This window comes from Lagenorhynchus albirostris, chromosome X (assembly GCF_949774975.1).
Source record: "Lagenorhynchus albirostris chromosome X, mLagAlb1.1, whole genome shotgun sequence".
In the NCBI taxonomy this organism is placed as follows: domain Eukaryota; kingdom Metazoa; phylum Chordata; class Mammalia; order Artiodactyla; family Delphinidae; genus Lagenorhynchus; species Lagenorhynchus albirostris.
In genome coordinates, this window is record NC_083116.1 from 80,971,888 (window position 1) to 80,997,820 (window position 25,933).

Sequence of the window (25,933 nt, forward strand, 5' to 3'; positions counted from 1 at the left end):
AGCTCACCAATGTCTGATTTCACAGACAACTGCTCATGGACCCCTGGTCATGGGCCGCATCAGGAGGTGGGGTAGGAGAAGAGGCAGGAACCACCTTCTTCTAGGCAGTCAGTCATTCACCAGCTAAAATCTCACAAGACTCGATGGCTTCTCCCTCAGCCCTAAAGCTACTAGGTGGTCACCACGCCTAGCACTTCTTTCTCCATTTGCAGCTTTCCAATACACCGCCTCCGCCTTCCTACCCCCAGGAACTCTGAGCTCAGCCACCAACGTGACTGTCCACTGGATCCCCCACTAGCTGTGTGTAATCCCAAGGGAAGGGCCATATTCTGGCCATTTCTGTCTCCAGCTCTGGGCCTCACCCATAGTAGATGCTTGGTAAGTGCTTAATGGTTGCTAACCATTAAGAACCATTGCTATAGATTGAGTGTTTGCTTCCACCCTCCCAATCCCCCACCCCTCCCTCCAAATTCATATGTTGAAAACCTAATGCCCAAAGTAATGGTATTAGGGGAGACCTTTGGAAGGTGACCGTTGGGAGGGCAGAGCCTTCATGAATGGCTTTAGTGTCTTTATAGAAGAGGCCCCCAGAGATACCCCTCATCTCATCCACCAAGTGAGAGCACAGCCAGATGTCAGGAGTTTGTAACCCAGAAGAAGGCCTTCACCAGAACCTGGCCATGCTGGCACCCTGATCTTGGCCTTCCAGCCTCCAGAACTGTAAGAAATAGATTTCTGTGGTTTATAAGCCACCCCGTCTGTGGTATTTTGCTATAGCATTCCAAACTAAAGTAACCATGTTTGCCCTTCTAGAAATAATCATGACCTGGGTCAGGAGACCTAGGCTCAACCACTGACATGGCCCCCTCTGTCCTGGTCCTCAGTTTCCCCATCTCTACAGGAGGGAGAGAACACATGATTTCTAAATGGCCTTCTGGTTTCTCTAACACCCTCCTGATTCAGTGGTTATTTGTGACTCTGTAAAAATAGCTGCAAGTTTGGCAGGTGTCTAAAGGGAGAGGGCCACCGATGGGTAGAAATGGCCCCTCCCACTCAGGAGACACCCATGGACTGTTCCTTTGAAGGGGGCAGGTAGTGAGGGTTGGTTAGTGAGGCAGTCAAGCAGTGATAAAGCTGGGGGCAGGTGACCATCAGGGGCAGAAACAGGTGACGGAAATCAGACACCTAGTTGTGAGTCTCCCACCCACCACTTAACTATGTGACCCAAGCTTGTCCCTTAATCTGAGCCTTTGTTTCCCCCTTGGTCCATGGGTGAGCAAGCAGTATGAGTGTCTGTTGGATTGAATTTTGAACCCTGAAGAGCTAATAGAACAGGAAGCTACATTCTGGGCTCTATGATGATGTTGCCCTCATGGGGAGAGCAGAGGGGGAGGGCCCAGTGAGCCTCCCCAACCCCTGCTGCTCCCCACCCAGCAGAGCAGAAGGTGCTGATATTCCTAAACCCAACTCACCACCACCTTCTGCTACCACGCTAGAGCAAGAAATCCAGACCAGACAAGAGGCATTGCATCTTAAAATTTTATGTGAAATTCTGTAAATGTGTATAGAGTGGCCTGTGGCTGTCTGCACACAGGCCTGGACTGTAGGGACACCACTGCTCAGCACTTGCTGTAGATGGCTTCACTGCCCCGCTCCTCGAACTCTTCCTTGCTGACCCAAAGCTGCTGGAAGGCCTGCAGGGAGGCCAGGATGGAGCCGCCGGTCCACACGGAGGTCTTCCTCTCGGGAGCAGCAGCTACTGTGGGGCTGTCCCCGGGGCAGAGGAGGCTCAGCTCCCTCTGGAAGCGCTCTGGGAAGCCGTCCAGCATGGTGCAGCTGCCACACAGTAGCAGGTTGGCTGCCATCTCCTCCTTGAAGCCGGCCTCCTGGCAGTGGTTCAGGCAGGCGGCCATGAGCTTGGGGAGACCAGGCTGGTTGCTGCCCACCAAGGTGGGCTTGAAGAGCATCTCGGTGAACAGAAAGCGCTACTGACCGATGGTGATGAGCTTGCCGTTGGGGAGCTCATAGTCCACACGCAGATCCTCCAGGCACAGGCCAAGCTCCTCCACTGGCTTGAGTGCCGAGTAGCAGCACTTCTTCTTGATGTGCTCGATGATGTGCAGGTGGTCGTCCGTGAACTTGTGGCCGGCCTCATTGAGCAGCTGCAGCAGGTAGTTGGTGAGGTCACTGCCGGCATAGTCGGCACGACTTGTCAGGCCTGGCAGCATGTCGCCCTTGGAGATGGGCACCACATGTGAGACACCGTGCCCACTCTCCACCACCAGCCCAGAGGTCTTGCCATAGGAGTAGATGGACAGCAACGACTGGGAGGTCACGTGCATGGCAGGGATGCCAAAGGTCTCGAACATGAGCTCTGCATACTTCTCACAGTTGCTGGTGGGGCTGAGCAGGGGGTCGGAGACCAGCACAGCATGCTCCTCGGGGAGGATCTTCATGGCCGTGTGGAAGATGTACTCCCAGATGTTCTGGACACAGTCCCAGTCCACCACGATGCCGTATTTTAGCGGATAAATCAGCTTCAGAGGCACCTCCATGTTGAGCAGCTCGTGGCCCATGTAGGTCTGCTTGTGGGTGTCACAGGCATCAGCTGCCTCAGAGCAGAGCTTGCCCACAGTGGAGGAGATGAAGTAGGTCGGGCTCGGCTCGCCCACATAGCCACACTTACAGTACTGGGAGCCCAGGTCAATGATGAGTGCCTTGATCTTACTCACCTTCTTGGGCTTCATCTTCAGCTGAGTGGATGAACTTGTGTCCCAGATGCCAGCCTCAGGACCTGGCAGCGTGCCTGCCTCTCCAGGGTCCCCCTGAGCCGTGCCCATGGTCTTGGGGCTAGGGCTGTTCCTTGTCTCCATTTGCCTTCCTTGCTCACTTTTCTCACATCCACATCCTAGAGCTCCGTGGGGAGAAATAAGAGGTCCACCTCCAGCAGTGCCTTGGCAACCCCTCAGGATTGTGATGTCACCACGGGCTAGTCCATTCTGGCAGCCCAGGGAGGGCTTGGCCTTGGCAGGCCCTTGATCTATCACCCCCACCTCCATTGGCATAACTCGACTTTGCTTCCAGACAGAGCAGGTGGCCAGCACAGTTTTAGAAGTCCAACCACACTTGGGTCTCAGAGGTTTCTGCTCCCTCTCCTTATATCCTCACTCCTAATCCCTCGTTAACTAGCTGAACACCTCTTCCTCCTCAGCTTCTTGGCCAAGAGGGTGATAAATACTTGAGCAGTATTGATAAATACTACAGCCAAACACTGTAGCAGGCACCTCACATGACACTTCACAGAATCTTGGGAGGTAGGCAGAGCTAAGAAAATCAAGGCTCAGAATGCAAATGACTTGCCCAAGAGAAAACAGCTTTTGGAGTGTTTGTTTGTACTTTAACCCAAGTTCCTCCAAATCCAATGTACCAGGTCACCTTAAAGAGTGTGTAGGTGGTAACTACAGCTAGAGGGGAAGATGGTAGAAGAGTAAGACGCGGAGATCACCTTCCTCTCCACAGATACACCAGAAATACATCTACACGTGGAACAACTCCTACAGAACACCTACTGAACGCTGGCAGAAGACCTCAGACTTCCCAAAAGGCAAGAAACCCCCCATGTACCTGGGTAGGGCAAAAGAAAAAAGAATAAACAGAGACAAAAGGATACGGACGGGACCTGAACCAGTGGGAGGGAGCTGTGAAGGAAGAAAGGTTTCCACACACTAGAAAGCCCCTTCCCGGGCGGAGACTGCGGGTGGCAGAGGGGAGGAGCTTTGGAGCCGCAGAGGAGAGCACAGCAACAGGGGTGCAGAGGGCAAAGCGGAGATTCCCGCACAGAAGATCGGTGCCGACCGGCACTAACCAGCCCGAGAGGCTTGTCTGCTCACCTGCCAGAGCGGGCGGGGCTGGGAGCTGAGGCTCGGGCTTCGGTCGGGGCGCAGGGAGAGGACTGGGGTTGGCGGCGTGAACACAGCCTGCAGGGGGTTAGTGCGCCACGGCTAGTTGGGAGGGAGTCCGGGGAAAAGTCTGGACCTGATGAAGAAGCAAGAGGCTTTTTCTTCCCTCTTTGTTTCCTGGTGCGTGAGGAGAGGGGTTTAAGAACGCTGCTTAAAGGAGCTCCAGAGATGGGCGTGAGCCACGGATAAAAGCGAGAGCCCCAGAGACAGGCATGAGAGACGCTAAGGCTGCTGCCGCCGCCACCAGGAAGCCTGTGTGCGAACACAGGTCACTATCCACACCCCCCTTCAGGAGAGCCTGTGCAGCCCGCCACTGCCAGGGTCCCGGGATCCAGGGACAACTTCCACAGGAGAACGCATGGCACGCCTCAGGCTGGTGCAACATCACGCTGGCCTCTGCCGCCGCAGGCTCGCCCTGCACTCCGTGATCTCCCCTCCCCCCGGCCTGAGTGAGCCAGAGCCCCCGCATCAGTGGCTCCTTTAACCCCGTCCTGTCTGAATGAAGAACAGACGTCCTGCGGCGACCTACACGCAGAGGCGGGGCCAAATCCAAAGCTGAGCCCCTGAGAGCTGTGAGAACAAAGAAGAGAAAGGGAAATCTCTCCCAGCAGGCTCAGAAGCAGTGGATTAAAGCTCCACAATCAACTTGATGTACCCTGCATCTGTGGAATACATGAATAGACAATGAATCATCCCAAATTAAGGAGGTGGACTTTGAGAGCAAGATTTATAATTTTTCCTTTTTTTGTGAGTGTGTATGTGTATGCTTCTGGGTGAGATTTTGTCTGTATAGCTTTGCTTCCACCATTTGTCCAAGGGTTCCATCCGTCCGTTTTTTTTTTTGTTTTTTTTTATTTTTTTCTTAATAATTATTTTTATTTTAATTATTTTATTTTACTTTATCTTCGTTCTTTCTTTCCTTCCTTCCCTCCTTTAGAAAACGAATCATCCCAAATTGAGGAGGTGGACTTTGAGAGCAAGATTTATGATTTTTTCCCCATTTCCTCTTTTTGTGAGTGTGTATGTGTATGCTTCTGTGTGAGATTTTGTCTGTAGAACTTTGCTTCCACCATTTGTCCCAGGGTTCTAACCATCCGTTTTTATGTTTTTTGTTTTTTTTTCTCTTAATAATTATTTTTTATTTTAATAACTTTATTATATTTTATCTTACTTTATTCTTTTTACTTTATCTTCTTTCTTTCTTTTTTTTCCTTCCTTCCCTCCTTCCTTCCTCCCTCCCATCCTCCCTCCCTTCTTTCTTTCTTTCTTTCTACTTCTACTAATTGTCACTTTCTACTTTTTCTCCCTTTTCTTCTGAGCCATGTGGATGAAAGACTCTTGGTGCTGCAGCCAGGAGTTAGTGCTGTGCCTCTGAGGTGGGAGAGCCAACATCAGGACATTGGTTCACAAGAGACCTCCCAGCTGCACATAATATCAAACGGAGAAAATCTCCCAGAGATCTCCATATCAACACCAGCACCCAGCTTCACTCAACGACCAGCAAGCTACAGTGCTGGACATCCTATGCCAAAAAACTAACAAGACAGGAACACAACCCCATCCATTAGTAGAGAGGCTGCCCCAAATCATAATAAGTCGACAGACACCCGAAAACACACCACCAGATGTGGAACTGCCCACCAGAAAGACAAGATCCAGCCTCATCCACCAGAAAACAGGCACTAGTCCCCTCCACCAGGAATCCTACACAACCCACTGAACCAATCTTAGCCACTGGGGACAGACACCAAAAACAAATGGAACTACAAACATGCAGCCTGCAAAAAGGAGACCCCAAACACAGTAAGATAAGCAAAATGAGAAGACAGAAGAACACACAGCAGATGAAGGAGCAAGATAAAAACCCACCAGACCTAACAAATGAAGAGGAAATAGGCAGTCTACCTGAAAAAGAATTCAGAACAATCATAGTAAAGATGATCCAAAATCTTGAAAACAGAAAAGGCAAAATGCAAGAAACATTTAACAAGGACCTAGAAGACCTAAAGATGAAACAAACAATGATGAACAACACAATAAATGAAATGAAAGATACTCTAGATGGGATCAATAGCAGAATAACTGAGGCAGAAGAATGGATAAGTGACCTGGAAGATAAAGTAGTGGAAATAACTACTGCAGTGCAGAAAAAAGAAAAAAGAATGAAAAGAACTGAGGACAAGTCTCAGAGACCACTGGGACAACATTAAACACACCAACATTCGAATTATAGGGGTTCCAGAAGAAGAAGGGAAAAAGAAAGGGACTGAGAAAATATTTGAAGAGATTATAGTTGAAAACTTCCCTAATATGGGAAAGGAAATAGTTAATCAAGTTCCAGAAGCACAGACAGTCCCATACAGGATAAATCCAAGGAGAAATACTCCAAGACACATATTAATCAAACTGTCAAAAATTAAATACAAAGAAAGCATATTAAAAGCAGCAAGGGAAAAACAGCAAATAACACACAAGGGAACCCCCATAAGGTTAACAGCTGATCTTTCAGCAGAAACTCTGCAAGCCAGAAGGGAACAGCAGGACATATTGAAAGTGATGAAGGAGGAAAAGCTGCAAGCAAGATTACTCTACCCAGCAAGGATCTCATTCAGATTTGATGGAGAAATTAAAACCTTTACAGACAAGCAAAAGCTGAGACAGCTCAGCACCACCAAACCAGCTCTAAAACAACTGCTAAAGGAAATTCTCTAGGCATGAAACACAAGAGAAGAAAACGACCTACAATAACAAACCCAAAACAATTAAGAAAATGGGAATAGGAACATACAGATCGATAATTACTTAAATGTAAATGGACTAAATGCTCCCACCAATAGACACAGATTGGCTGGATGGATACAAAAACAGGACCCATATATTTGCTGTCTACAAGAGACCCACTTCAGACCTAGAGACACGTACAGACTGAAAGTAAGGGGATGCAAAAAGATATTTCATGCAAATGGAAACCAAAAGAAAGCTGGAGTAGCAATTCTCATATCAGACAAAATAGACTTTAAAATAAAGACTATTAGAAGAGACAAAGAAGGACACTACATAATGATCAAGGGATCGATCCAAGAAGAAGATATAACAATTGTAAATATTTATGGACAAAACATAGGAGCATCTCAATACATAAGGCAAATACTAACACCGTAAAAGGGGAAAACGACAGTAACACATTCATAGTAGGGGACTTTAACACCCCACTTTCACCAATGGACAGATCATCCAAAATGAAAATAAATAAGGAAACCCAAGCTTTAAATGATACATTAAACAAGATGGACTTAATTGATATTTATAGGACACTCCATCCAAAAACAACAGAATACACTTTTTTCTCAAGTGCTCATGGAACATTCTCCACGATAGATCATATCTTGAATCACAAATGATGCCTTGGTAAATTTAAGAAAATTGAAATTGTATCAAGTATCTTTTCTGACCACAACGCCATGAGACTAGATATCAATTACAGGAAAAGATCTGTAAGAAATACAAACACATGGAGGCTAAACAATACACTACTTAATAACGAAGTGATCACTGAAGAAATCAAAGAGGAAATCAAAAAATACTTAGAAACACATGACAATGGAGACACGATGACACAAAATCTATGGGATGCAGCAAAAGCAGTTCTAAGAGGGAAGTTTATAGCAATACAATCCTACCTTAAGAAACAGGAAACATCTCGAATAAACAACCTAACCTTGCACCTAAAGCAACTAGAGAAAAAAGAACAAAAAAAACCCCAAAGTTAGCAGAAGGAAAGAAATCATAAAAATCAGATCAGAAATAAATGAAAAAGAAATGAAGGAAACGATAGCAAAGATCAATAAAACTAAAAGCTGGTTCTCTGAGAGGATAAACAAACTTGATAAACCATTAGCCAGACTCAACAAGAGAAAAAGGGAGAAGACTCAAATCAATAGAATTAGAAATGAAAAAGGAGAAGTAACAACGGACACTGCAGAAATACAAAGGATCATGAGAGATTACTACAAGCAACTCTATGCCAATAAAGTGGACAACCTGGAAGAAATGGACGAATTCTTAGAAAGGCACAACCTGCCAAGACTGAATCAGGAAGAAATAGAAAATATGAACAGACCAATCACAAGCACTGAAATTGAAACTGTGATTAAAAATCTTCTGACAAACAAAAGCCCAGAACCAGATGGCTTCACAGGCGAATTATATCAAACATTTAGAGAAGAGCTAACACCTATCCTTCTCAAGCTCTTCCAAAATATAGCAGAGGAAGAACACTCCCAACCTCATTCTACGAGGCCACCATGAACCTGATACCAAAACCAGAGAAGGATGTCACAAAGAAAGAAAACTACAGGCCAATATCACTGATGAACATAGATGCAAAAATCCTCAACAAAATACTAGCAAACAGAATCCAACAGCACATTAAACGGATCATACACCATGATCAAGTGGGGTTTATTCCAGGAATGCAAGGATTCATCAGTATACGCAAATCAATCAACGTGATACATCATACTAACAAATTGAAGGAGAAAAACTATATGATCATCTCAATAGATGCAGAGAAAGCTTTTGACAAAATTCAACACCTATTTATGCTAAAAACCCTGCAGAAAGTAGGCATAGAGGGAACTTTCCTCAACATAATAAAGGCCATATATGACAAACCCACAGCCAACATCGTCCTCAATGGTGAAAAACTGAAAGCATTTCCACTAAGACCAGGAACAAGACAAGGCTGCCCAATCTCACCACTCTTATTCAACATAGTTTTGGAAGTTTTAGCCACAGCAATCAGAGAAGAAAAGGAAATAAAAGGAATCCAAATCGGAAAAGAAGAAGTAAAGCTGTCACTATTTGCAGATGACATGATACTATACTTAGAGAATCCTAAAGATGCTACCAGAAAACTACTAGAGCTAATCAATGAATTTGGTAAAGTAGCAGGATACAAAATTAATGCACAGATATCTCTGGCATTCCTATACACTAATGATGAAAAATCTGAAAGTGAAATCAAGAAAACACTCCCATTTACCATTGCAACAAAAAGAATAAAATATCTAGGAATAAACCTACCTAAGGAGACAAAAGACCTGTATGCAGAAAATTATAAGACACTGATGAAAGAAATTAAAGATGATACAAATAGATGGAGAGATATACCCTGTTCTTGGATTGGAGGAATCAACATTGTGAAAATAACTCTACTACCCAAAGCAATCTAAAGATTCAATGCAATCCCTATCAAACTACCACTGGCATTTTTCACAGAACTAGAACAAAAAATTTCGCAATTTGTATGGAAACACAGAAGACCCCGAATAGCCAAAGCAATGTTGAGAACGAAAAATGGAGCTGGAGGAATCAGGCTCCCTGACTTCAGACTATACTACAAAGATACAGTAATCAACACAGTATGGTACTGGCACAAAACCAGATATATAGATCAATGGAACAGGATAGAAAGCCCAGAGATAAACCCAGGCACATATGGTCACCTTATCTTTTTGATAAAGGAGGCTGGAATATACAGTGGAGAAAGGACAGCCTCTTCAATAAGTGGTGCTGGGGAAGCTGGACAGCTACATGTAAAAGTCTGAGATTAGATCACTCCCTAACACTATACACAAAAATAAGTTCAAAATGGATTAAAGACCTAAATGTAAGGCCAGAAACTATCAAACTCTTAGAGGAAAACATAGGCAGAAATCTCTATGACATAAATCACAGCAGGATTCTTTTTGAACCACCTCCTAGGGAAATGGAAATAAAAACAAAAATAAACAAATGGGACCTAATGAAACTTCAAAGCTTTTGCACAGCAAAAGAAACCATAAACAAGACCAAAAGACAACCCTCAGAATGGGAGAAAATATTTGCAAATGAAGCAACTGACAAAGGATTAATCTCCAAGATTTATAAGCAGCTCATGCAGCTTAATAACAAAAAAACAAAAAACCCAATCCAAAAATGGGCAGAAGATCTACATAGACATTTCTCCAAAGAAGATATACAGACTGCCAACAAACACATGAAAGTACGCTCAACATCACTAATCATTAGAAAAATGCAAATCAAAACTACAATGAGATATCATCTCACACCGGTCAGAAAGGCCATCATCAAGAAATCTAGAAACAATTAATGCCGGAGAGGGTGTGGAGAAAAGGGAACACTCTTGCACCGTTAGTGGGAATGTAAATTGATACAGCCACTATGGAAAACAGTATGGAGGTTCCTTAAAAAACTACAAATAGAACTACTATATGACCCACCAATCCCACTACTGGGCATATACCCTGAGAAAACCAAAATTCAAAAAGAGTCATGTACCAAAATGTTCATTGCGGCTCTATTTACAATAGCCCAGAATGGAAACAACCTAAATGCCCATCATCAGATGAATGGATAAAGAAGATGTGGCACATATATACAATGGAATATTACTCAGCCATAAAAAGAAACGAAATTGAGCTATTTGTAATGAGGTGGATAGACCTAGAGTCTGTCATACAGAGTGAAGTAAGTCAGAAAGAGAGAGACAAATACCGTATGCTAACACATATATATGAAATTTAAGAAAAAAGAATGTCATGAAGAATCTATGGGTAAGACAGGAATAAAGACACAGACCTACTAGAGAATGAACTTGAGGATATGGGGAGGGGCAAAGGTAAGCTGTGACAAAGCGAGAGAGAGGCATGGACATTTATACACTACCAAACGTAAGGGAGGTAGCTAGTGGGAAGCAGCCGCATAGCACAGGAAGATCAGCTCGGTGCTTTGTGACCACCTGGAGGGGTGGGATAGGGAGGGTGGGAGGGAGGGAGACAGACGCGGGAAGAGATATGGGAACATATGTATATGTATAACTGATTCATTTTGTTGTGAAGCAGAAACTAACACACAATTGTAAAGCAATTATACTCCAATAAAGATGTTTAAAAAAAAAAAGAGAGTGTGTAGGCCCTGATGAAAGAAACCTGGCCACAAGCAGTGCCCAGTCTAGTTGGGAAGAAGATGAATGGATGCAGAGGAGTTTGCAGGTGTACGTCTATTGGGAGAACAGAGGCGCACAACGGAGGGAGGGAGTCAGAAGGTTCTTCAGAAAAGTGCTGCCTACGTAGAGTACTGCAAGATAGGTGGATATTTGTCAGGTAGCTAAGGGGAGGGAAAGCCATCCAGAGCAGAGAGCACAGCCTGAGCAAACACTCGAGGGAGGCATGGTGGACAGCTTCCAGTAGTTGAAGTGTTTGGAAAAATAGATCAGGATAAGGCAGTCATGGGAGCAACTAGGGAGGACCTCAAATGCTAGAGGTTAGGGCTTGGATTAAACTGACAACAGCTGGGGAGCCAATGAAGCCTTTAAGCAGGTGAGTGGTCAGATTTGGTTTCCAGGACAAAATCTTAGAATGATTCATGTTTAGCTGTAATATGGAGGGACAAGTCTCTGAGATCTAAAAGGAGGATGTTGAAGAAATTCTTGTAAGGCTTGAAGGTGGCCTAAGCTAGGGCTGTGATAGTGTGGAAAAAAAAGGAAGGGGCAGGTTCTAAAGAAATTCAGAAGGTAGAATCTAATCTAATTTGTTGGTTCTCAACTGTCCTCAATTCAATCCAAGCTTTTAGTCTAACATTTGAGACCCTTTCACATAGGCTCCTGTGACATCTCTAGCCTCTAGCATTGCGTTTACATTAGATGATTAGATGTGGGGAGTGAGGAAGAGGGAAGGATGAATCGCTTTCCTCTGCCCAAGCAAAGATGGTCTGTCATCCAGAACAAACAAATTCATTAGGTTCCCATAGGGTTCTCTGTACCAAACTGTCACCGCTCTAAAAAAAAGACAGATTAGGGCTTTGGTAAAGAAACAGGAGGAAGAGGGGAAGAGAAACAACTGGGGCTAAGGAAGTTTTCTGGGAAAATTAATAAGGGCAGAAGTAGTTGAAGGATTAGGTGACGTGGATAGGAAAGAAAAGAGGGATTGTTAAGACATAAGAAATACTGCTGTGGAACATTAATAAATAACTCGTGGGGATTTCTGTTTGCTGAATTGTTTCTTGGAACTGGATTATGTGGGCAACAACTTTATAAGGATTACAGTTATGAGCACCACCAAGTTCCATTGGTGGTGTCTCAAAATCACAGAACCTGAGGATTAAACACTTGATCTGGCACGGACAGCTGTGAGGGACAAACTTTTCCTCACATTGGATTGACATCTGTACCTCTCTGAAGAAGCCATTAATTGGTCTTGGGTCTACTTTTGAGGTTGTGCAAGGCAAGCTAATTCTTCCATGTGACAACACTTAAGCTATTTAAAGGCGATGCTTGTGGACCCCCCTAAGCCTCCTCTTCTTCCACTCCTTATGGAAAGGCAGTACAGAATAGAAAGAGGAGTAAGGAATTGGACTCAGAAGACCCGAGTTCAAATATAGCTTCATTATTATAATCTGAGCTTGGGCAAACTACTCAAAATGTTAGTCGAATCTGATTTTGATAGTGCTATATCCCCTCATCAGCTTGATCCCTATCCACTGCCTCCAGGTTTCAGGCTTGAGCATCTAGGTGGATGGTAGGGCTCCTCGTATATAGACAGAGGATACAGGGGCAAGAGCGGTTATACAGGGGAAGGCAATGAGTTCCATTTGGGGCATGCTGACTTAGAGATGTCCAGAGGCCACTAGGCTGTGGATTATGGAGCTCAGGAAAGAGAAACAACAGAGTATCTCCACCTTCTGAAGACGGCTCCTTTCCCTTCCACCTCAAGGGAACTGGTTAGTCTTAGAATTGGGGTTATCACACTGAGGGCTGAGCTTTGGGAATGAGGCTCACTGTCTGTCTGACAAGGAATTCTTTTCTTTGCTGGGAGCTTGACTCAGTTTCCCAAATGTCAACATATTGAAGAGTTGGATTCCTAGGTCTCAACAGTCCTAGGCTCGAAACATGCAGATTCAGTAAGGTGGGGGTGGGATCTAGGAATCTGCATTCGTGAAAGGAAATGTTGTACACTGGCCTTTTCCTTACTAGATTCTCTTTCTTCCCTCCATAGCTGCTAAAGCTACAGGGCCTGGTTCACCTTTCCTCCAAAGGTCAAGGGTGGGTGGTGTCCCAAAAAACAAAACTAGGAGCAAGGATACCACCTCAGGGAGAAATGTGTTTCTTGGTCTAATTTTTTCACGTTTTCTTTCTCCACGATAGGGGAGAGCCTCAGCGTTGCTTTCCAGAAGGATCATCTCATGTTTTTTTTGGTCTTGGGCCAGAGGAGCAAAAGTAGGTGTTATCCCATGAGAAAATACGGCCCAAGAAAGTATGAGCAACATAGAGTGTCTCTACCTAGAGGGACCTCACCAGAGACCCCAGGAGCCCACACACACCTTAGATGGCTGGTGACAAGTGTGCAGGGTTGCATGTGCCAGGCAGTGGAGGTTTTGGGTTCAGTGTGCCAACAGTCTTTATATCTTTCCGTCATTGATACCAGTGTGTGCTGACCCAGAGAGAAGGGTCACAAAGGGTGACGTGAAAGCTAAGGGGAAAAGGGTTTCCATCAGGAGACAGCATCCAAGTATGCATATTCCTGAGAGGTGAAGTAAAAGGAGTGAAATGGGTCCATTGGCTTTAGCCTGAAGGATGTGGGGATGGACCCTGACAGTCCCTGTGCCCATGGACCTTACAGATGGAGCAATTGGCCTTAAGCTAGCACATCACTTCTCCCACCTATGATGACAGAAAGCACTAAGGACAGCAAGCATGAGCAGTGGGGGAGGAGCCTGTGAAACAGAGCATGTCATGCTCTGAGTGTCTTAGTGAAGTGGGATGCACAGGTCGAGTGACAGAGGGTGAATAATGGTCCCCCAAAGATGTCCACATCTGAATCCCTGGAACCTGTGAATATGTTACCTTTCATGGTAAAAGGGACTTTGCAGATGTGAGCTAAGAAGTTTGCAATGGGGAGATTAACAACCCTTGATTATCCAGGTGGGCCCAAAGTAATCAGAATTATCTTAAGAAGAGGGAGACAGGAGGGTCAAGTTCAGATAAGGAGATATGACAATGGAAGCAGAAGTCTGAGAGGTCTTTGAAGATGAAGGAAGGGGCCACAAGCCAAGGAAGGTAGGCAGCATCTAGGAGCTGGAAAAGGATTATCCCTTAGAGCCTCCAGAAGGAACGAGGCCCTGCTGAGACCTTGATTTTAGCCCACTAAGACTGACTGTGGGCTTCTAATCTCCAGAATTGCAGGATAATAAATTTGTGTTTTAAGCCATTAAATTTGTGGTAATTTGTCACAGCCTCAATAGGAAACTAGTAGAGCCTCTTACAGGACTCCAGGGCAGTAAAAATGTACTAAGCAGCTGCATATTTCTCAGAAATCAAGAGGTGGGTTGAGGAGAAGGAAAATGGATGATTCTAAACTAAATACACCTTTGGTTGTCATACAAGTTCTCTTGAAATAAAGTCAGACAATCCAAGTTGGCCATGCAAACCCCTGAAAAGCAGAGGTAAGTAAGCTATTTCTCAGGCAGCCAGGCATAGAGAAAAGTACTTTCCTATTCTTCTTTCAAAGTTCAATACCATCTCCTCCTCTACCCATTGAACCAAGAAGCTGCCCCTATCACATAGTCACAAGGCTCATGAAACTAGACTTGGTCCTTTTCTTCTCTCATACCCCAAAAGGAGTAAAGAGCATCCCCAGTAACTTCCTTAAAGGAGAAAGCCCACCATTGTAGTGACTGCCTCCTTATTAAGAGCACAGTGCTGCATAACATAAGGATGGATCCTGGGCGCCTTGAGAGCAGCAGGTGTCAGCACCAACAGGCCCAGCTTCAGAGATGGTATGTGATACAGTGGCCAAGCAGCCTCAGAGACACATGTTGGGTCCCATCAAGGGACACCCCTGGGAAGAAGTCGCAGTCAGCAGAACTTGGCACTGCTGGCTGGATATCCTTGGGTGAGCTATGTACCCGAGAGCCTCAGTGTTCTCATCAGTGGGACTGTAGGGTCTAATTTCATTGTCAACCCAATGACCTGGACAAAGGAGGAGTATGTGTGCAAATATGTGTCCAAAAATAATTCCTCTGCAGGTTGCCCTAAGAAATAGGCGGGACAGAAGTGCTTGGCACGGTCACCATAGCAGCCATTGGTCCTGCTAAAATCTAAATCAAATGGTGTCAACTCTCTGCTCAAAATTCTCTAGTGCTTTCTGACTTCACACAGAGTTAGAGCCAAAGTCCTAGCAAAGGCCTATGAGACCTAACGTGAGCTGCTCTCCCTCCCCCACCCCTTCTCCCATCTCTACTTTTCCTTGCTGTCTCCACTGCAGCCATACTGGTCTTCTTGGAATCCTCTAACTTGGGAATAGGCAAACTTTTTCTGCAAAGGGCCAGATAGTCGATACTCATTTTCAGCTTTGCAGGCCATACAGTACTTATTGCAATGACTCAACTCTGATGTTGTAGCACAAAAGCAGACATAGACAACATGTAAACGAATGAGCATGGCTGTGATCCAATAAAACGTTATTAAGAAAAACAGGCTGCAGGCCTGAGTTTACAGACCCTGCTCTAACCCACAGTCGTCTGCACCTGCTGCTCCCCGATATACACATGGCACTCTCCCTCACTTCCTTCAGGTCCTCACTCAAGTGTCACTGTCTCAGGGAGAAAACTACATGGCACATTAACACAGCCACCCTCTCCCCAGCCTTCCCTGCTTCCTTTTCTCTTTTGCCATTAACATCTTCTAACATATATTTATTTTGTTTATTGTCTGCCTCTCCCCAACCCCCACTGATTAGAATGTAAACTCTACAAGGGCAGAGATTTTTGTCTTTTTTTTTTCACTGCTGCCTGCCTTGCACATAGTAAGCACTCAATGAATATTAATTGATTGGATAAACCAGGTTTACTACAAAATTTAGTAAAAAGTAAGTCCCTTCAGAAACACTATTTCAAATCTACCCTAACACAGGAGGTTAGGTTCCCACACAAACCCACACAAAGGTTCCCAGTATCTAGAAAGCCCTGGGACACTGGATTATGTCATAATCAGTGGTGTCATCACTGGGGAAATTCTCAAGTTGCCCTCTGACTTAAGCCTTTCAGGCCTTGAGGCCAGTGGGATTGAGGAACTTTCTGAGAGCAAAACAGCTCTTGAGAGCATGTGGGCTCCACAGGCGGCAATCATAGGGGATTGGCCTTCCGAGAGAACGGGTGAACAGGACTCCCTGCAGACACAGGTCCTCCAGACTGCCTCGTTAAAGGACGGCCAGCGAAGCAGGCAGTGTGGGTTCGCCGCAACCGTTCAGAGCCAGAAGAACCTACAAAATCACCTGTGGTCAATAAGGTCAAGCTAGAGTTGACCAAAGCAGTGGTCGTGGACCTTGGCACGGGCTACTGTAAATGTGGCTTTGCCGGGCTGCCAAAGCCCACCCACATGATCTCACCCACAGTGGGCAAACCCTACATGGAGACGGCCAAAACCGGGGACAATCACAAGGAGACATTTGTGTGGCACGAGCTTATCAACCCAGAAGTTTGTCTCAAGCTAATTAATCTTCTGCAACATGGCATCATCATGGACTGGGATACAGTGCAGGATATCTGGGAATATCTTTTCCATCAAGAGATGAAGATTGCCCCAGAGGAGCACGCCGCCTTGGTTTCAGACCCACCCCTGAGACCACACACAAATAGAGAGAAGTATGCTGAAATGCTGTTTGAGACCTTCAAAACTCCCTCAATGCATATCGCCTACCAGTCCCGCCTGTCCATGTACTCCTACGGAAGGACCTCTGGCCTGGTTGTGGAGGTCAGCCACGGTGTGTCCTATGTAGTTCCCATCTACGAGGGCTATCCTTTGCCCAGCATCACTGGACGGCTGGACTACGCGGGTTCTGACCTGACAACCTACTTAATGGGCCTGATGAACAATTTGGGGAAACACTTCACTGAGGACCAGCTGGGCATTGTGGAGGACATCAAGAAGAAATGCTGCTTTGTGGCCCTGGTCCCCACTGAAGAGAAGAAAGTCCCAGCTACTGAGCATACAATCCAGTACACCCTGCTGGATGGGCAGGAGATATACCTGTGCCAGGAAAGGTTCCTCTGCTCAGAGATGTTCTTCAAGCCTTCTCTGATCAAGTCCATGAAGCTGGGCCTCCACACCCAGACAGTGTCCTGCCTTAACAAGTGTGACATCACCCTCAAACGAGACCTCATGGGGTATATCCTACTCTGTGGGGGGAGCACCATGCTCAGCGGTTTCCCTAACCATCTGCAGAAGGAGCTGAGAAGCATGTGTCCTAATGACACCCCCCAGGTAAACGTGTTGCCCGAAAGAGACACTGCAGTGTGGACGGGTGGCTCCCTCCTACCATCGCTTCAGGGCTTCCAACCACTGGGTCCACCGCTTTGAGTATGAGGAACATGGGCCTTTCTTCCTCTACAGAAGGTGCTTCTGAACTCCGATGAAGCATGGTTGCTGTGGTGGCCATGCGTCAGCTTTGCTGGGTGAGCACCCATCCCATACATAGGGAGCTGAGCCAGCCAGTTCACTCCTGCAGTATTAAACAATCCTTGCGTTTCCCTCCACAATGTATTTCTCTATTTCCTCATGCAATGAGAACTTCATACATGCAGCATCTGCCTTAAAATGTCCATTTGCCAAAACAACAGCGGGGCTGGGTGAAGGAGATGGGCAGTGCGGGGGGTGGGGGGGGGAGAAGGGGGGAGTGATTATGGACCAAAAAGACGTAGCTTATAGTTTAATTGCTTAAGTATTGGGGGGAGAAACTACCTCTAAAATTATTCTGTCCCTTATTTTGTATATTCCCCACTTTAGGTACTACAGTATTGTTAAACTCTGCTTGGAAGGGGGAGTGTGATAAAGATAGATTAGGTAGATAGAGCAAATGCTGTTGTGGCCTATAAGAAGATCCCTTTCAATAAACACCAACAGGAAGTATGCTGTAATGGTTCAGTCGCCCACAAAGCAGCAGAGTGCATTTCACACTTGATCAGTGACTCTGAAGGCTTGGAAAGAGCTGATGAAGATGTCTGATGCCTGCTTTAACTGTACTTTCTTTTAGTTCCAGTAGTCATTTATGTCTCGATACCAGTTCTTACCAAGCCATCATAGTGACTGGCTGCTGAAGCCTGGTGTATTATGAGCAAGATATGTGTATCTTAAGGGAAAAACTCTTCAGGGAATAGATGCTATATAGATTTCCCCCTTTAAAAAATTGGGGGCAGATTTGTCTTGGGTTATCAGCACTAAGGTCATGAGGATGCAACCCACAGCCATTCTCCAGACACTTCAAGCAGCAGATGCTCCTCTCCAACCAGACTGGATTCTCCATCAACCTGCAGGGTATACAACTGGAGTCTGGAATGGGTGCGGGATAAAGGCTGCCAGTTCTGCAGTGTGGGTTTATGGGAGGCTGGTCCATGCTGGTCATTCTAACCCAACTAAGGAACTGAAGGAACATAAAGATCTTCATGGTCCGGGAAGCCTTTCCAGAGCCCAGCGTGTTCTGTGGCATTTCCTGCGGGGCAGTTTATAATTGGACCTTCCGTTTTTTAGAGGAGTCCCCAGTACATTCTCTGCCCTGTCTCCAACACTGGCAGGCAGCATAAAATAGTGGAAAGAACATGGGCTTTAGACTCTGTGATTTGAAACTGTTTTGCTACCAACTAGCTGTGTGACCTGAGTCTGCTCACCTGTAAAATTGAATTCAAATGCCTACCTCACACAGCTGATGTAAATATCAGAGGTAAACACCTGAATACCAGTGTGTGGCCTCCAGGAGGTGATCCCAAGGGTTGTTAGCTAGTATTATCTTGTAGAATTCTACCTCTTATAAGGAGTCCAAATGCCTTACTATGATCCTGAGCCACACGTACACCCAAAGACACACACATTCAATCACTCATAGGAGAGCGATGGCATCTCTACCATTCCCAGGGAGAAGCCCTACAGAACCACCCTCATAGCCTCCAGGTTTGCCTAGACAGCCTTGAAAGACCTAAATGCTCCACCCTGGAGGCCTGGTAAGTAAGCACAGCTGGCTGGCACCAGCAAGCTAGAGTAGGGAAGCAAAAATAGCCACAGAAGAGCTTAGTCAGCAAGGACTGAGCCTTACCCTGGAGGATCAGGGAATCAGCTAAGAGTTGGGTACATTGACTTGAGAGAGGTATGCCTTGTTCACCTCAGTTTCTGCCCAAACCACTACTGTCAACACTATGAGCATTCACTGATGGGTAGGTTGAAGTTTAGTTAATTCTTAACCTTTGGACCTCTTTGGCAGGGTGGTAAAGCCTATGGACCCCTCAGAATAATAGAATACTATTTTTAGCTGTATCAAATAAAATACATAGGATTACAGAAATATTCTATTTTAGATCCCTTAAGGGTCTATGAACCCCCAGTCTATTACCCCGAAAAAGGTGAGGGTCTTGATGAAGGGGAGGCATGAGAGGTGGTTCTGGAGAATGGGAACTCCCAGGCCATCCTAGGACCAAATGCTATACGGCATTTTAAAATGAAAAATACCAATATAAGGGTAAACAACTGTGTAATCTCTTTCAAAGCACATTTATGAATTCTCTCACTTGATCCATATAAATCACCCTTGCAGAAAAAAAGAATCCTCCTCACACATTAAAAAAGATGAATAGTTTTTAGTAAGTATTTGGAAGTCATCTTAGCCCAATGGTTCTCAACTGAGGACAATTTTGAACCCCAAGGGACATTTGACAATGTCTAAAGATATTGGTGGTTATCATAACAGGAGTAGAGGGTACGTAGTACTGGCATCAAATGTGTAGAGGCCAGGGATATTGCTAAACATCCTATAGGCACAGGACAGCAAAGAATGATGTAACCAAAACTATCAACAGTGCCAAGGCTGAGAAACCCAGGTTATCCCAGTGGGCACACAAGGTTGTAGAAAAGCAAGATTCAGTGAGATTAAATGACTTTGTTCAAGGACACTAAGATGAGTGGACCCATGACTTTGTTCTTTCCGTATACCAAGAGGACATCTGTTGGTCTTGAAGTTCCTGGGACTTCAAAGCTAGTAAGAATAATGGTGGAACAGCCCACTGTAGGCATGAAGCATAGGCAAGGGCTTAGGGAGCACAGAGAAAATAGGAATCAAGAGCAGGCCTTCAGGGTTGCCAAACATCACCAATATAAACTTTGGCTTGTCTACAGATCTCGGATATTTATGGTTACCTAGCTTCTAGGATGTTCATCCTCAACTCAGTTACTACTAAATATGACAGAAAAGGAAGGACAGCCAAAGACTCCCAAGGACTTGTCCAGGTGGTGCTTCTAGTGAAGCAAAGAAGGTTATGGGCCAGCACAGGAGGAGGAAAAAAAGCTAATTTTGCTTCCCAAACTTGTAGTCACCTTAAATTACTAAGAGTCGTCAGTTTTGTTTATTTTTAAAAACATCCTCTCAATTATGGCTATGAAAAATCCCTCAGATGTGTGCACATGTATGTATATACACACATAAATATGTGTGTATATATGTAGATATATGTGAAAAATAAATTTATTTTAAAATATGCAGCAGTGCTAAGAAATAACACCAAGCTGTACTCATAAAGGCATAATAAAAACATTAGCTTCTGCCTCAGTTTTTCAAAAAGTCTAAATATAAAATACACTTTGATTACAGGAGACAATCCTCTGCAAGTTTCCTCTTGATGTCTGGAGCATCTGAACAAAGCTGATTCCATGGAACAAACTAAATAACTGAGGCTTTTAGCTTCCTGCAACATGAATTTGGGAAGAGCCCAAATTTGGGGGAAGAATTATATACTCCTCTTTAGAACTTGATAGACTCTTTCCCCAAAATTAAGCATTCATCACTCCCAGGAGTTTCTCCTTTGCCTATACACAGCATTTCCCCCCATAAATTCACCCTTGACTTTGCCTTCTGCCTTCAATTTGGATGGTCTGCTCCCACCTGCTCCTTCTCCAAATGAATAAAATTCCATCTCGCTCAGAGGAGAGAGTAATTGATAGTAATTTGTATTCACACAAATTCTTTCTTGCTGTTTCCATACAGTATTTCAAGGAAAGTGAACATCCACGCAAAGTCACACCATTATAAACAGGCACATTTACTTCTATTTCCAACCCATCAGCATGGGTCCCTTTACTATTATCCATAGCAAGAGTACTATAATATATTAAAATGTCATATAAGTTACCATGTTCATTAATGCACACCAAAGAGTAGTCAAAAAGCACTTGCAACCTTTCAATGTTGGGCACTTAATTATAGATCTTCTTTTTCTATTATTTTGTGAAAATTTTCAGACACACAGAAAAGTTGAATTATACAGTGAACACACCTAGATTCTATAGTTTACATTTTGCTATATTAGGGAAAGGCTTCTTTAGTTACACAATTCTGGGTATACCTATACTCTGACTTCCTGTTAGTCTACATAGAGTAATAAAGGTCTGGTTCTGGTATTAAAAGCATGAAAGAGATTGTTAACCTTACCCAAGAGTCAGCCACAAAACTGTTGTCAAAACAAACTGAGCTTTTTCTGGACTCACCAAAAAGAGATAAATTCTCATTTGCTTCAAAGAAAATAACTAAAAGACATAGGTCAGTTAAGCACCATAAAGAAAAATAAATGAAATGGCCTAGATACTGACAAAAACACTATGTTAAAAGAAGCAACATTTGGAGAAAAAGGAGTAACTTACTACTGTTCATGCCTATGATGCACACTGCTCACCATCCCAAATGTACGCAATACTGTTTCAGAAATTCTAATCTGTTCCAGCTCTAACACTGCTAACTCTAGCAGAACATTCACAGGCAATGAAAATAGTCCGTATGGACCCTGTAGTGATAGGAGGCTCAAACCAGTTATAACTGGAAGCACATGACCTGGCAAGATACTACAAAATAACCGCTGTCAGCATAGGAAGGCTTAGAATATCAAAGGATAGATTTCGCTTTTCATTCTGCTTTAGTTCAAGGTGAAATCATTTAAATGATGAAATTTGACCAAATGTTAGGAGCACTAATAGCCATGTTTTTTATATATAATGCTTTCCTCAAGGAACATAAAACAGTTTAAAAACATTACTTTACTTTTCTTCACACTTTTGAGGTAGCAGCCACGAAACATTCCCAATTAACTGAGGCACAAATCAATTCTGTGATTTGTCTACAGTTCCAGTATGATTCCAACCTGTAGCTGGGAATGAAACCCAATGTCCTGATTACCATAAATACCAGAAATATGCTCTCAATAAGCACTAAGTAAAAGAACAGTAATTTTTACAAAATGGTGCTATATGGGTTAAAGCTTAAAGTCTTGCTTAATGATTAAAATTATATGCAAAATAAAATAGAATTGGTGTCTGCTGAGGTCTGCTGTACAGAGCAGCTCTCCGTAATGCTAAGGTAGATGGTCTTACTCGTCCCACTTCCCAACAGCCAGGCCTCGAGGAGTGAGGAGTGGAAGGAAAACAGCCTTCTCTGCCAGAGCCCTCCTAACTGGGGTCAGAGTCACTCTAGAAGGCTCAGTTTCCACTGGGTTCTTTTGTTGATCTTTGGTGGTATAAAAAGCTCAGCATCTGAAAAGAAAGAGAAAATGTGACAGACACACTCCTTCATGTTGGTGGGAGCTGAGGCAGTAACTCTAAGCTAAAGCTAGGCGACTGGGCTTTGAACCTACAAGACGACCATCAGAACCAGAGTTAATGTTTCTGTCACCCTAACAACCTCCTGGTCAGAGCAAACACAGCCTGGAGGCCCTGCCCCGAGAAGAGGAATCCCACTTCAACTTTAGGCATGTGGGAGGGTTGAAGAAAAAAATGCCCACTGAGTGATTCAAAGTGGAAGAATGTTCTGTATTTCAAATGGGAGGGGGTGGTGGTTGTGGTGCTTACGAGGCCGTATACATGTATTAAATTTCACCAAACTATACACCAAAGAGCTCTACATTTCACTGTATGTAAAATTTACCTCAATTATAAGAGTGGCGTGTATTCAGTAAGTAAAGTTAATGGACAGAAAACACTTATAATAAAAATTTCTACAAACACACTGATCAATAAAAATGTCCTTACTTAAAAAATAAATAAATAACTGGAAGAGGAGGGCGATGGTTGGGGGAAATTTGTCACTGTTAGATAACACTCCCAGGCCCTCTTTCAGTTAGATTTATGGAGTCTCTTACTTAAGTAGAAATCATACACAGGAAGTAGAGACATGAGAAAATATGTATATAGAGAGACATTCTTTCTCAGTATTATTCATGGTACACCTATACATATGACCCATACAGACATGAAAAATTCTTTTACGAGAATATTTTAAAATGTGAGAAAAATGCTCCAGATAAAATGTTTTAAAAACATGATTTTCATTATACATATACACATGCATGTACACACGTATGACTACAAATTATCAAGTCTTAATTTTCTTTGACATACTTTTCTGTACAATCCAGATTTTCTCTACTAATCATAACAGTATTATAATTTCACATACAATTACTACTCCCTACACTCCCAAACAAAAATCTATTGTATATAGACAAAAAGACTACAAGAGGTTTTGCTTATTTAACAATATTGGAAAAGGCTACTTAAATTCATGGTTAACAAGCCCCATAACTTCATATTAAATAGTAACTAAACTTTCAATGACACCTTATCTGCTTTTTAAAAAAGAAACAAGTTTTGAAAATAGTGTATCTTATTTTTAAAAATTAGGCATAAGTACAATTATATTTGATTCTTAGACTTAACTATGTATAAATACCAAGTACTGACTTATTGGCAGGAAAGAAACTATTCTGACAAACTGTATGACAGCAGGACATGACATCTTTCACATTTCCATATTTGAATTTCACAGCACAGAGGGAGTCGTTTCACAAAAATATTTTGAGGGTTTTATCAGTTTTTCCAAAGACTTCTCTTAATCCTTTGATAGTCAAATCATACTCATTTGAAGTAATTTTGTTATCAGTTATAACAAGTCTAATTCGGCCATGATTTAAGCGCTACTCTGGTAAAACGTTAATCCATTTTATGAAATGGATTACATTTTTGCAAGACTTGCAATAAACCTGCATGGTACTACGTTGCATCTTAACGTGAAGCAATCAGAAAATGCCCCATCAAGTCACTGATCCCCCTACTACTGTTATCTGGGAAGGGGCAGGTGAGGAATATTTGAGAGGAACTAATTTTGTGAGTAGCTCATCTGCCTCTTTTAGGATTATGAGAACGTCTCCTTTCCTACACAATCTACACTAGAGTTCCTACACAGGGACACTGATAATACATACTCTGATAATGAGAAGGCTCAAAATTTTAAAGTCTTTAAGGCTCAGCTGGGAAATGGAAGTGCTCTTTGATAAAGCCAACTAGACCACCCTAGAGAAAGCTGTGACTGAACTTGACCTGAAGGTCAACATCAAGCCAGCAGTAAGGAAAACAGGGGACAGAAATCACAACTGGATTAGACACATTACAAACTAAACAATTACCAAACTGCCTCTGGTCTGAGATGAATTGTTAGCATCTCAGAAATAAGTGTACGTTTTGGGGCTGATACCAAAGGCAGCTTGCCAGCCTCCAGGAAGAAGGGGATCTAGGGATACAGCAGTTAACTGTCTGGCTATTTGAGCTTAGCTGGAATGGAAGGTGGTTCATTTATTCCTGGTAGCAACATAAGCCATGAAAGTTAAACTTGACATGGCTCCCACAAAGTCTACTTCAAATGCCGTCAAAATGCTACCAGAGTGGGCTTCCCTGGTGGCGCAGTGATTGAGAGTCCGCCTGCCGATGCAGGGGACACGGGTTCGTGCCCCGGTCTGGGAAGATCCCACATGCCGCGGAGCGACTGGGCCGGTGGGCCCGTGGGCCACGGCTGCTGAGCCTGCGCGTCCGGAGCCTGTGCTCCGCAACGCGAGAGGCCACAATAGCGGGAGGCCACAACAGGGAGAGGCCCGCGTACCGCAAAAAAAAAAAAAAAAAAAAAAAAATGCTACCAGAGTATAGCATTTAAATGAAAAAATTTCAGAACGTTGCCTCTCACATGCCAGGAATGCAAATAGCAGCCGTAAAAATTGCCACCTTTTCAAAGCTAAAAAGAAGTTGCTATGCTTGATTGATCCACATGAAGGGTGAATACTGTGGCACCAAACTGATCTGTCAAAAGTTTTTTTAGGGAATTCCCTGGCAGTTCAGTGGTTAGGACTCAGCACTTTCACTGCCAGGGCCCAGGTTCTTGGTCAGGGAACTAAGATCCCCTGCGGCCAAAAAAAAAAAAAAAAAAGGAGTTTTTAACCGACTTTCAAAAGAAAGAAAGCCTTTAGGGCTTTTAACTTTGTTGAGGAATATGTAACCTAATTGAAGAGAATCCTCTCCCCCCAACAAATAAACAAAACATCCAAATAAACAAAACATTTTCGGTATAATTCAATAGGAAATGCAGGTGAAATGCTAATCTTCTTTGAATTTGTTTTCAAATTATACTGTCAATCCTAAGGATGACTAAAGAGTTCCAGCTCTTAAGCAAGGAATATGAAAATGTCCCCAAGACACAATGCAAAACTGCCAATAGCCAAAAATGATTCAGATGAATCCTTAAAATGTACATGCAAATTAGACTGTTTAGACTCAAACTTCAACTGTAATGTGCCTGTGTGGATGAGTGTATGCCACTGCACTGACAAGTGTGTATGTCAGAACAATTTTTAAAAATTATACCTTTAATGTCATGTTGGATTTCCCAGCCCTCCACCCAGGATCCCAACACTAAAGGCATTAAACTGATTTTAATAAAGATATAGTCTTAGAACTGAGGGAAAATTGTAGCGACTCCGCATTCTCTCCTAATACTACTAACCTTCTCAATACTTACAAAAAGATATTCCTTCTACTTACTAATGTAATAATTTAGAGTGAAAAAAAA

At 43.8% G+C, this 25,933-nt stretch overlaps 2 protein-coding genes across 2 annotated transcripts; one reads left to right on the forward strand and one right to left on the reverse strand.

Annotated features, from left to right (window-relative positions):
- Positions 1-1,619: 1,619 nt before the first annotated feature.
- On the reverse strand, positions 1,620-2,873 carry LOC132513918 (actin-like protein 7B). The gene is given in 1 exon segment (XM_060138561.1): positions 1,620-2,873. A coding segment is annotated over 1 exon segment (1,254 nt).
- A 13,241-nt stretch (positions 2,874-16,114) lies between these two features.
- Positions 16,115-17,422, forward strand: LOC132514087 (actin-like protein 7A). The gene is given in 3 exon segments (XM_060138798.1): positions 16,115-16,223; positions 16,226-17,357; positions 17,359-17,422. Coding segments are annotated over 3 exon segments (1,299 nt in total). The 5' UTR covers positions 16,115-16,120.
- Positions 17,423-25,933: the final 8,511 nt, after the last annotated feature.